Raw genomic sequence first — 13209 nt, 5'->3', positions numbered from 1 at the left:
AAAACAAAAAGTAAAGCAACAAAAATGAGTAAATAAAAACTCATAATACGTCAACGACTGCACAATGCTCGCCCACGCCACAACAAACGGCAATCTCAAAGGAGAGCGTGAGAGGGAGAGAGAGACTGAGGCAGAGACAGATAGAAAGATAGAGATGTAGACAGAGGAAGAGAGAGAGAGAGAGAGAGAGAGAGAGAGAGAGAGAGAGAAAAGGGGAGAGAGAATATAAACAAAGAGAGAGAGAGGAAGAGAGAGAGAATAAGATAGAGATAGAGAGTCAGAGAAAGATAGATAGAGGGAGAGTGAGAGAAAGATAGAGATAGAGATAAAGATAGAGATAGAGATAGAGATAGAGATAGAGATGGAGATAGAGATAGAGATAGAGATAGAGATAGAGATAGAGATAGAGATAGAGATAGAGATAGAGATAGAGATAGAGATAGAGATAGAGATAGAGATAGAGATAGAGATAGAGATAGAGATAGAGATAGAGATAGAGATAGAGATAGAGATAGAGATAGAGATAGAGATAGAGATAGAGATAGAGATAGAGATAGAGATAGAGATAGAGATAGAGATAGAGATAGAGATAGAGATAGAGATAGCCTATCTTTGAAAACTATACTAGCTGATTGAAAATAATCTATTTACCATTTATTTACCATAATGCCTTTCAAATTTCAACCATATACATATAACTAATATACTCTCTATGCAGCTTATGCACGAGCATGCGTCTAATTGAAAATGTATCCCAAGATTTACTTGTGCACAGATTCGAGGCTGACAATAACATTGAGCTATTAACAGCTGGCTGTTAACCCAGTTCGTTGAATTTGTTTGTTTATAAATAATATATAATAGTATATACACACATATTTATATATATATATATATATAGATATATGTGCTTGTTTTTTGTTTGTTTCAATTTCATCATTTGATTTTAGTGGCCTGTCTAGTTTAGCTTCAGCTTAACAGTTAATCAAGCCACTAACATTGCTTTAAATGAGAATTCCAGCTACATAATGTTGGCTCTGTTTACAGCCAAACACGTTTTCTCACTCGACCTAAAGATTCCTTATTTCACTGGCAAATTGATGTCAAGTTGTTGACCAAATGCACACAAAATGTTTGTGCATGTGTGTGTGTGTGTGTGCATGTGTTTGTTTCGTGCACCTAATAGCGTTTGTTGTAGTTGTTGTTGTTGTTGTTGCCACATGTCGCCAGAGAGAGTAAAAGTGCCTTCAATTAGCCTCAATTTCGGTTATGCTTTTTCACACTAGCAAATTGTGACGCGGCGCTAACAGCAGCAACAACACAGAACACACACGCACACACACACACACTCACACACATACAAGTGTTTAGCACTCTGCGTGTGTGTGTGTGTGTTGCAATTATGTGCGCGTGAAAACGTGTTAACAACGGAAAACAACTCGCAGCGCATTTGAGTTATTGCTTCGGGGCGAGACAGCTGCGCTTCAGCCGGCCGGCCGGCCGGCTAACTTGGCTAACTAGGCTTGGCAGACCCTTGACTGAGCTGAAACCTTGCTTGCTTTGTTCTATATACTGTTGCCCAATCTTCACTCTTGGCCAACTTCTGGGGCATGCTGCTGCTTGTATAACACTCGAACGACGACGCATTTAGCATGCAAAACGAAAGTCGCAAATTTTTAGCTTTTTTTCGGGCTACTTTTTCCTTGGCTAGAAGAAAGTGCCAACTCAGTCAGTCAGTCAGTCAGTCAATCAGTCAAGCAGAGCTGCCGCCAGTTGAGCTATAACAATTAACAAAGGCCAGACCAGCCAAATGTGAAATGCTGCTAAATAATTTCACTCTAGCAACTAGAGTCTGTCTCGCTTCAGCTGGCTATCTCGCTCGCACTCGCATGCACGCTTCAATAGCATTTAATATGCAAGCTGTTAAGTGCAAAGCTTCAGCTTCATTATGAGGTTTCTCAGCCTTAAGAATAAAACGGACCGGAACAGAAAATGGAACTTGAAATCGCCAACTCGAATCCAATAATATCAAGCTCAGACTCTAAACTAATGATAATGTCTTAATTATTTATAATCCATTCTAGTTGAGACACCATAAGATTATTACACCATGCAGCAGCTCTCTAAGCTTAGTTCTAGAATTATTATTATTCAATAGAATCATTATTCATTATGATTAGTGATTTTTCGAATCAACTGATTCCGGGTACGAATTCTAGGCGTATCGTCTGTGGCCTTGTTGTTTGTCGTGGACCAAGGTTTGGGGCTGCTATAAAACAAAGGTCGGCTCGGATTAGTAACTATAAACTGGTCATGTAATTTAATATAATGATGATGACATCGATAATGAGAATGAGAATCATAATAATAATGATGAATGATAACAAAAATACATCTAATTTTGATGCAAATATTGGGAATAAGAGTAATAATGACAATAACAATGATAATGATGATGACTAGGACAATGATAATAGCTAACAATGACTGTTTCCGATGATAATGATAATAGAAGCATTCCAATGAAAATGTTACTAATAACAATTCTAGAATTCATGACCATAATTGAGAATGAGAGTGATGAAGACTATAATAATAATAATGATAATGATAATTATAATGGCAAAGCTTGGCCCTGATAATAATGATAATAAAAAGTATTCCTATGATGATAATTGCAATAACAATGACAATGAAATTGATAAAGGCTGCTGCAGATGATTGTCATTGACAATGGTAATGATAATATAAAGCATTCCGATGATAATGACTTAACTATAGTTTAATGATAATAATGAGAATAACATCTTATCCAGAATGAGAATGATAACATTGATGACTTTGATAAGGCGCATAAAAGAATAAACAAAATAAATGGGGAAAAGTGCCGAATCCAGTTGCATTTGCTTCAAAAATTCAAGAGAAAGCTTTTTCCAACTGCAGAAAGAACCGACCTGCCAGAGAGAGAGAGAGAGTACGAGAGAGAGAAGCGCATAGAAAGGCGCCAGCTTGCCAGCAAATGTGTAAGGCAGTCCGAGAGATATTGAAGGACACTGACGTAATATTTATGATTATACTAATGAAATAACTCAAACCTATATATGTATATATACAAATATCATATATAGTATATATGAGCGAATTATTATTATTTTTTATCATTATTATACACTATATAGATATGATGATAGACTATTATTATGATGCACATGTGATATAGCTTCACTTATCTGTTCATTACGACAAATGACTTTCAATTATTCAAATGAAATCAATCGCATCGAGTTTCATTAGAAACGATTTAATAAATTGATTTCTATTAGTGGGTACAACTAATGAGTCAATGAGAAATAGACGATGTGTATGTATATATATAATATATAAATATAAATGTAAATATAAAATATATTTGCTTTGGCAATTTAACTGAAACTTGGATGAACTTGCTAACTATTTTCTTCTTGATTGGATTCCTCACATAATCGAAATGTTTGCTGTGCACAAATATATTTATATAGATACATATATATATATATATATAGATATACATATGGCTTTGAATTGCGGCACGTTCAAACAAGCTGCAGCAACAGCAGCAGCCGCGGCAAGGCAAAGTGAAAACGAACCCAGGTTAAATAAGAAGTTAAAAAAAGAAATACCAAAAAAAAAAAAAAAAAACATTTTTTAAAAAACAACAACAAAACACAAAAAAATGTAAAGAAGCAAAAACTTTCGCTTTGGCTTTGGACTTGGCCATCAGCAACTTGGCCAAGAAGAAAACCAAGAAAAAGCAAAAAGTAAATGAAATATCAAAAGTGATCTCTGTGTGAGTGTGTGTCTGTGTGTGTGTGTGTGTGTGTGTTGGCCAAAGCCAAGAGCTGGCTTCAACTGGCTGGCTGAATGATGAGGCGCGCTCGTCTGCAGAGCTCGGAGCTCTTGGCCACGCCATGACAATGGGCCACGACCTTTCTTATGTCACGTATTTACCGTTGCTTCCATCTGTGGCTCTGTTTCTGCTTCATCATTATCTTCTTCTTCTGTTTTCTTGGCATTTCTTTGACTTTTCACTTTTTTGTTGGCTTAATTGAATGCAAATTTTTTTGTTTATTGTTTTTATTTATCTATTTGGCTTTTTATTTTGTTTGTTTTTTTTTTTTTTTTTGTCGCATGGTCGATTATGTCACGACACGCGGCACGCAGCACGCGTAGCACGATCTAAGCCAGCCACAGCATCTTTAGCCGGCTGCTGCTCAAAGACCAATCGAGAGACATGTAAAGGCCATGGCAGCTGCGCATTTTAAACTTTATATAGGTCAGCTGACTACATACATATATGCATATACAAGATATATTCATATATGTATCTACATTACTTGAGCAAAAGTGAAATGATGGAAGAGAAAAAAAAAAAACGAAATTTGAATATGAGAATTTTAATTAAAAATGTGCTAAACTGAGAGACACGCTGTACGCGACGAAAGTCAAAATAGTTAAGGCTGCAAAACGAAAGCAAAAGTGAGAATATCTTAAGCACAGCACTGCGGAAAATGTGTGGAAAAGGAAAGGTTATAAAAGCTAAAAGCTAAAACTGAATCGAATCGAAGCTAAAAAGTTGTTTAGGGAAAGTTTAACGAAAACTTGAAGTGACGACAAGCTATCGTATAGCTATTTACAGGGTATCAGGTAACAAAATATATGGAGAAATGTGTATCCACATAAGAGTTGATTGAAGAAACTGTTAGACGGAAACTAATATTTTATTCTATTTACAGGGTATTTAAAACATATATAATATGTATTACACAGATGAATATATATGTATATAAGTTGAATAAATTGCGAAAGTTTTGCGATCAAATTGAAGAGTCGAAAAATCATATTTCAGTTATTTACAGGGTATCCCCGAAACGTAAACATTTTATATAATTTTTTCTATATGCTCTATATATATAAATAAAATTTATTGCTGATGTGAGACTCAGACTGTGTGAAAAACTATAGATTTATGAATTACAGGGTATCTAAAAAGGTATAAAAATATGTATATATTAAATCATATATATATTTACTTAATAAAATAAATATATAAATTTATAAAATTAATAAATCATATATACCTTTACATAATAAAAATTGATTAGGAAAGCTTTTCTATAGCTGTAAAAATCTAAATTACAGGGTATTCGAAGAGCTATACAAATCTGCATAGACATACGCACACGTGTATCGACCCCATAGCACTAAGTAGTAAAATAGTGTGTTCTAGAATCAACAAGAATTGCGACTAAATGCGAGCAAATTAGCATGAAAGTAGAAATAAATTAAATAAATAAACGCGCAATATGAATGAGCATAAACAAAAAGTAAATAATCAACAGCAAAAGCAACGGCAACAAGTGAAACATGTTTTTCTTTTTATTTTTTTATTTTTTCATTCTTCTTCTTGTTGATTTTGCCAGTGCTATCAATAATCAAAATCATATGATGATGATAATACCGAGCAAAATTGTGTAACAAAATGCCAAAAGAAAAGAAAACCGAAAACAAAACACAAAATCAAATTAAATAGACTAAAGCCATAAATTATTGTATAACAGAAACATGAGAAGATGGCGCAAAAGAAGAGAGAAATATAGTGAGAAGTCAAGGTAAATTGAAAAAAAAAAAAACGAACGAAACGAAATGCAAGTAAAAGCCGAGCTCTTCCGAGATGCTTTGATGCAGCTCGCAGATTATAATTAACGAAAGTTCGAAAAATAAAACCAATTGAAACTATTTGAAATATGCAACCTGGCTATGCGCTTCAATTACAATTAGATTTTCATGTATTTGATAGAAAATATCTATAAAGTGCTGTAAAGTTGCCTGAGAAACAGGATGGCAACACCAGCACTAGAGGAAGAGTTCGCGAAGAGCATTGATAGAGGCAAGGCGTATACGTGATTTAGAGTCTTATTGTTGAAGTTAACTAAAGTTGTGTAAGACAAAGTCAATCAGAGCATAGGGAGTATAATGATTGACTACAACTTTAGACAGCTTCAAATAGCTCTGATTACTAAGCTCATTAATACTCTGTCAATTACATTCACCACACGATTATATGCACAATAATTGTTGCATATCTCTTATATAAGAGATCTCTATCATAACTAGTTTAACTTGGCCAAAGGAGAAGCCAATACAAGCGGCCCAAAAGTTGGCTTATATCATCTATTGAAATTGTGTTGGATTGTGGGGCACATGAGCTATGTGGAAGAGTATGTAACGGCCATATATAATGCATATCTATTCTCGTTCAGACTGATGAACTGAGTCGAACTACATCATGTCTATTGAAAGTGAGATTATGAGGTATATGGGTTTTGTGTGAAGGTATGTAACAGATGGTAGGCGTGGCAGATATGAAGTAGATGGGTTATATTGAGTATATATAGTATAAAGTATATATCTATTCTCGATCAGACTGATGAACTGAGTCGAACTACATCATGTCTATTAAAAGTTAGATTATGGGGTATATAGGCTTTGTGTGAGAGTGTGTAACAGATAATAGGAGGCGTGGCAAATATAAAGTATATGGGTTACATAGAGTATATATAGTATAGAGTATATATATCTATTCTTTGTCAGATTGATGAACTGAATCGATCCACTTCATATCCACGCATCCGTTCGTCTCTATGTCTGTCTATCCGTACGTATTATTCGGAATGAAGAAGACGTAACAGATATATGGTAAATGATGTACGTAATTATATATCCATGATGATCTAATAATCCCTTAGTCTGTCCTTATGTGCAAGTCACAAAAATCAAAGGATTTGCGGTCTACATTCCTCTATACCAAATGCAGTAAGATTTAATCACCTGTATATCGATAATCCGACACACTTTGTAATCGATCTCATTTAATAGTTAACAAATTTAGGCAAAACTCCAAGCATTACAGAGAACCAGAGTCATAAAATTTCGTATTTTTAATTTGTTATCAATAAAATATCGATACAAAAAATCGATAGCTTGCCGACTATATACTGTTGTTATCTTATGAGCGTATAGATATCAGGCGCACATAAACACATACATATATGAAAGATAATAGCATTGACAGCTCAATTACATAAGTCGCGCGTTTTAGGTGAACAACAGTGCGTATAATTAATATGAGTATATACAGACATTTGTTTATGTATATAACATATAAATATTTATATATATATCTGCTCACATTTCCCTGTCAATTGCTTGACGGCAATTGAAATCGACTGAAAATTGCTGCGTTTTGTTGTTGTTGTTGTTGTTTTTTGCCAAAGCTGCAGCTGTCGTCGCATCTGTATTCTCAAGCGCCTCTAATTACACAGAGTCAGCCTAATCTCCGACGACGCCGAATAACAACTATATTATTTAGATTAAGACGGCGGCAAAAACAAACACAGCAAATAAAACAAAATGCAAACCAAATAAACAGTTTATAAAACGCCTCGTATCACTTGATCATCATCATCATCATCATCATCATGATCATCGTGTTCGTTTGGATGGGCCAAATCGCAGTTGTACGTAATGCGCATCTGTCTAAACTAACAAAAAAAAAAAAAAAAAAAAAAAACTTCCACCTTAAAAGCGGCGACAACTATAATTAGAGATAGTTACAGCAGTTGACAGACCGTGCAGCATGCAACTTTCTGGCTGAAGATGCAACGAAATCGAACATAGGCGAGCATAACTGACTGCCTGATGCCCACTCATGGTTGGGTTCGGAAATGGATCTTAAGCTTCCATTTCACTAAGCCAACTGCTCTATCTCTAGCTTCAATAGAGTCCCGCATAGACCAACACCTCCGCCCAGTTTAACAGTCAGTTTGACAGGCAGTTAAGCTGTATTTCATTGTTAGCAATTTAAAAATTGCTGTATGTTAAATATAAATTTAACATACAGTTAATCTTCACTTTTAACAGAAAGAATTCACTTAACTTCCGCTTTGAATATGTTAATAAAAGAAAGTAAATTTTAACAGGCTGTTAAATAACATATAGTCTACTGATTCTCATATTAACAGTCATGTTAAGCTTAATTTGAATAACACTGTTAGCCATGACACAAGTTAAATTTAACAAACTGTTATGTAACATATAATCTAATGTAAACAGCTAAGCCAACAGCATGTTAAGTTAAATTTGAATAACACTGTTAGCCATGACACAAGTTAACTTTAACAGACTGTTATATAACATATTGTCTAATGTTAACAGCCATGCCAACAGCATGTTAAGCTTAATTTGAATAACACTGTTAGCCATGACACAAGTTAACTTTAACAGGCTGTTAAGCTATATATATTCTATACATTTCAGAGTTAACATACACCTTAATCGAACTTAATCTTAGCGAATAGTAAATGTAAACAGTCCTTCAATAGGTTGTTAAACATCATCATCCTCGATACTCTTGATTTTTAGCATTAACAGCCACTTTGACAAGCAGCTAAAGTTGTCAACTCCTAGTTAACTGTGAAAATTGTATGCTAAATATTTAACAGGCAGTTGGCAGAGGATAAGTTTAGCTCCTTAAGTTATTCATGTTAACCAAGCAAGCTAACTTTAGCAGCCAGTTATCAAGCACATGACGAGTGAATCAGTTCAATGGGCATCAACTCAGTTCGGTTTGGTGGCAGCTACTTTTGGCAGCCACTGTCAGCAGCGCTGCAGTTAAGCGCGTTCGCGATATGTGAACTCAATTTGCGAGTGGCCAAAGGCGACGGCAACAACAAACAGACGAAAGTCAACAGAAATAGCTAAGCAGCAAAGCGAACTAAAACTAAATAAATAACAACAAATAAATAATCAAATAGCAGCAAAGTGCAAATAAAATAAAATATATAAATTGAAATAGAACCGAGAAAACTAAAATAAAAACCAAAAACAACAGAAAAAGATGAACAAAAATATGTTAACTTAGTCTAGTTGTATAGGTGTGTGTGTGTGTGTGTGTGTGTATGTGTGTGTCTGTGTGTGTGTTTAACTTGGGATCTTCTGCAGCATCTGCTCATATTTGCATTCAGACACACACACACAGGTACACACACCCACACACACACACATTTATTATGGAATATCAGAAATAAAGAAAGAAACAGATTAAAAAAACAATAGACCTTTCTCAACCAAAAAGAAAGTAAGTCAGCCGCCAAATGCTGCGCTGTGCTAATTTCCAATTAGTTTTTTGTTTTTTTTTTTCAACGTTTTTTTTGCCTTTTGGCGACAATTCGAATTGGATTTTTTTATCTGTTGGGAATGAAAGTTGCTCAAATTATGTAAACATCGTGTTTTTTGATCGTAACTAAATAAAACCTGAATCAAGATTTTTTTTTTTTTTTGTTAGGTTTTTTATTTTGACTTTTAAAGTTTTTTTTTTTAAGTTTTACTTGCTGTAAGTAGAGAATTTTGCAGATGGGAGTAGGTTGAAGAAGAAGAGACGAGAGTTCAGTTAGATATATGCATATATTATATATATATTCTATCAGTCTCCTCTTATCTACGCTCGCCTTTATAAGAAGTGAACAGAAGATAAATATCTCATATCTCGTCTATTCAATTCTGGAAGAGACGCGAGAGGAGTTGAGAGGAGATGCGAGAAAACGTGACTAGACGAGAATATATATAGCTTCTCTTCTTGTCTACTTACATACATATATATAGAGAATAGAATAGCTGATATATATTTGTAATCTTCTCTTCTCCTATTATCAAATATATATAAGATAAGAAAAGTATTATATGTACATATGTATATACTCTCATTATATGCATATATAATATGTATCTCTTCTCTGCTATATACATATATTTCTAATTATATACTATATTCCAATATTGTATGCCTAATTTGTTCAACGTCGTTATCATTCGAGATACTGCACGAAATTGTGATTCTGAACAGAAATACAAAACAACGAGGGATAGGTCAGTCCCGGCATGCCAACAGAAGCAGATACACACACACACACACATACATGTATATAAGTATATATTAATTTATATTTACATATGGTATATATGATATAGCAGTAGTACATATATATATATATATATATATATATATGTATTTATAACATATTTAATTTACTTTCTGGAACACTTAGACGGGATTTTACGTAATTATTGGGAGCTCTCGGTCTTTGCTGCTAAACACGTTTTCAACTTGTAGTTTGGGGCTATTTATATATATGCTATATAAACAATACAAGTATTTGTATATATATCTACTATATATCTACTATAAGCAGCACACGTCACATTCTATGGGAAAGACCCACTTTGATACGAAGAAGCAGAAATATTTGCATTACGAATTGCAGCTGTTAAAACTGGCTGCCTGAAAAGCCTGCTAAATTCTATTTTCTTTTATTTTAACATATTATTTACTTGGCAATTGTTTGATTTATGTGTCACAGCGCGTTCTATGATCTATGCTATTTAGGCATTTGGGTTAATTCAATCAAATAAGTAGAGTTTAAGCCAACATATTTGTTTGGTTTCAGTTGGGACGCCGAGCTGTTTAGAGAAGTTTACAGTATCATGTTAAGCTAAAGATGTTAAATAAATAGAGCAAAGCAATTGCAAATGCAGGAATAATGTTAAGTAACATAAAGTCTTATTAGTACGTATGTCTAATAAAAATAAACTCTATGTATCACTAAGTGTATATAATATGAAAATTATGACACTTTTTAGACAAGTTAACATGGAATGTTTACAGGTATTTGTAAATTCAACAACATTAGTGCACTTTAGCCAAGTCTGTTAAAGTCTCGATCATTTTTGCTGAGCTATTCCCATGTGCCACCTAGTACCAGTCGGCTTACCTAAAGTCTAAGCTCATTGCCTGTCTTACAGAACGAAATCTATCTAAATATACACACATACGTCGAGTATACATTTTGGAGTATATACACATTCCTCTGTTGCTATGACTCCGCCATACCCATATCGCGTGTTATAATAAACTAGAAATGTTAAAAGGCAAGACAGTTGGAAACGCGAATGCAAAATAAGAGAAATTCCTATGATAGATTCCCAATAGAATCACGATTCTTATTGGACAAATGCTAGTTAACATAGGTAGTTAATATGGGTGCATTGCAAGACAATTGGAAATGCGAATGCAAAATAAGAGAAATTCCTATGACAGATTCCCAATAGAATCGCGATTCTTATTGGACAACTGTTACTTAACATAGGTAGTTAATATAGGTGCATTGCAAGACAATTGGAAATGCGAATGCAAAATAGAAATTCCTATGACAGATTCCCAATAGAATGGCGATTCTTATTGGACAACTGTTACTTAACATAAATGCATTGCAGCCAGGTCTAATCGAGTTTCAGTTACTTTTGTTGAACGATTCTTTTGTGTCTAGCTAGCAGCGCTCGGTTTACATCCAGTTTGACTCATCGCCTGGCCTAAAGAATGAAATCTGAATACACACACACACACACACATCACATCTATAGTACATAGTTTCGAGTACTACGTATATACACATTCTTGGCAATTGAGTCAGTGCGCTAACAGATTCAATGAGGGACGCTGCACTTACGTTTGCCTTTGGCCAGGCCGCTGGCCACCTGCAGGAATCCGTAGATGGCAATGATAACGCAGGGCAATGCTATCACGCCGAAGGACACGTAATCCATGTGCTCAAAGTAGTTCGTGATTTGCTCCATTGCTGTTGGTTTAAATGGTATTAACTTGTTTTTTTTTTGTTTTTTTTTTTGGCACTGCTCACTGCACACTTAGCACATAAAATAAAATAAAAATAATTTCTAACGAAAATTATATAAACAATTTTTTTCTCTCTTTTTCTCTTTGCTGGGCGCAGGCGCGCGCGCGTTTCTTTATTTTTCGCTTTTCTTTTATTTCTTTATTATTATTATTATTATTATTATTTTTTTGCTTTAGATTATTTAATATTTTCCAACTTGTACGATTTCAATTTGTTTTCCAACTCGAATTCCGCTGCATGCTATCCAATTGGATTCTTGGCAAATTTCGTTATTCACGTTTCGTAAGAGTTTTGCTGCGTTGCTGCTGCTGCTGCTGCGTTTTCTTACTCTATTTTTCTTCTGTATTTTGTTTTGTTTTTTCTTTTCTTTTGTTGTTGTTGTTTTTTATTTGCCTTTTGTCAAACGTTTTTTGCGTGCGTTTTTGTTGTTGTTGCTCTTCTTTGCTCTTGCGCTGTGCCGCTTCATTCACTACTCTATGCTACTTGCGGTAATTGTTGTCTGCGGCAACGTGTGCTGCGTATCCTTTGGCTTGTTTACGGCGTGCCAGTGTGTTGTAGTTGTTGTTGCTGTTGTTGCTTTTGCTTTTGCTTTTCTCGTTGCAGTTGTTGTTGTTGCTCTTGCTATTGGCAGACAATGTTGTAACGCCATGTTTTGTTTTGCATGGACCCGTTAAATAACTGTAACAGCAATTCCACAATTGCATTTGCCGCAGACTAAGCGCAGAAAACAACTCAAAAAAACAACAAAAACAAATATAAATATATTTATATTTGTATATTTATATATGTATGTATTTTTAAAACAAATTGAATTGAGAAATTCGCGACGGCTGGGCATATATAATTTATGATTTCGTTTATTATTGAAATGCACACGAAAAAACGGGGCCGGAATTAAGAATCGCGTTTTTATGCTTGTGTGCGCGCGCCGACCAACCGTTCACACGTCCGTCTCGTTCGGCTTTGTTTTTGCTTCTGCTGCTTCTTCTGCATCTTATGTTAAGCTTAACATGTTTGCCTTATTGACTTTCTTGTAGCGTCGCTGCGCAGCTCTGTCGTTGTCTCTGTTACTGTTAAAGAGCGTTGCGAGAGAGCGCTCGTAATGAAAATTGGCATACAAGCTCATGCTAAACGCAAGCACATGTCTATGTTAAACTCACAATGGCACTGTTAGCAGTCGTCGAAAATGAGCGTAACCATGATGTTATGTTATTTGCTCTCGCCAAATGTGATTGCCACCGTGGGCAGAGACGATTTGATTGATGGCAAAAGTTCAATGTATAGACTTTGTTTATTTTAGGGTATATGTATATATGTATTGCGTATATTTCACATATTAAACGCATTCAATGAGTAATTTATATATATTTGGAGTATATTAAAGTAGGATTTTTGTTGCTTATATTTTAACTTTTGAGCATGT

The 13209-nt window shown here is 34.6% G+C and overlaps 1 protein-coding gene across 1 annotated transcript in view; it reads right to left on the bottom strand.

Annotated features, from left to right (window-relative positions):
* The window catches only part of LOC6586002 (putative uncharacterized protein DDB_G0286901), a 41142-nt gene extending 29313 nt beyond the window's left edge, over nucleotides 1-11829 (bottom strand). Inside the window, exon 1 of the mRNA XM_044007467.1 lies at nucleotides 11601-11829. Within this exon, the coding sequence (XP_043863402.1) occupies nucleotides 11601-11727 (127 nt within the window). The 5' untranslated portion in view covers nucleotides 11728-11829. The remainder of the gene's footprint in view (nucleotides 1-11600) is intronic.
* Nucleotides 11830-13209: the final 1380 nt, after the last annotated feature.

Source organism: Drosophila mojavensis, unplaced genomic scaffold, assembly GCF_018153725.1.
Source record: "Drosophila mojavensis isolate 15081-1352.22 unplaced genomic scaffold, ASM1815372v1 contig_136, whole genome shotgun sequence".
Classification (NCBI taxonomy): Eukaryota; Metazoa; Arthropoda; class Insecta; order Diptera; family Drosophilidae; genus Drosophila; species Drosophila mojavensis.
The sequence above is the reverse complement of the archived record's forward strand: the minus strand, read 5'-3'. Positions and strand labels throughout refer to the sequence as shown.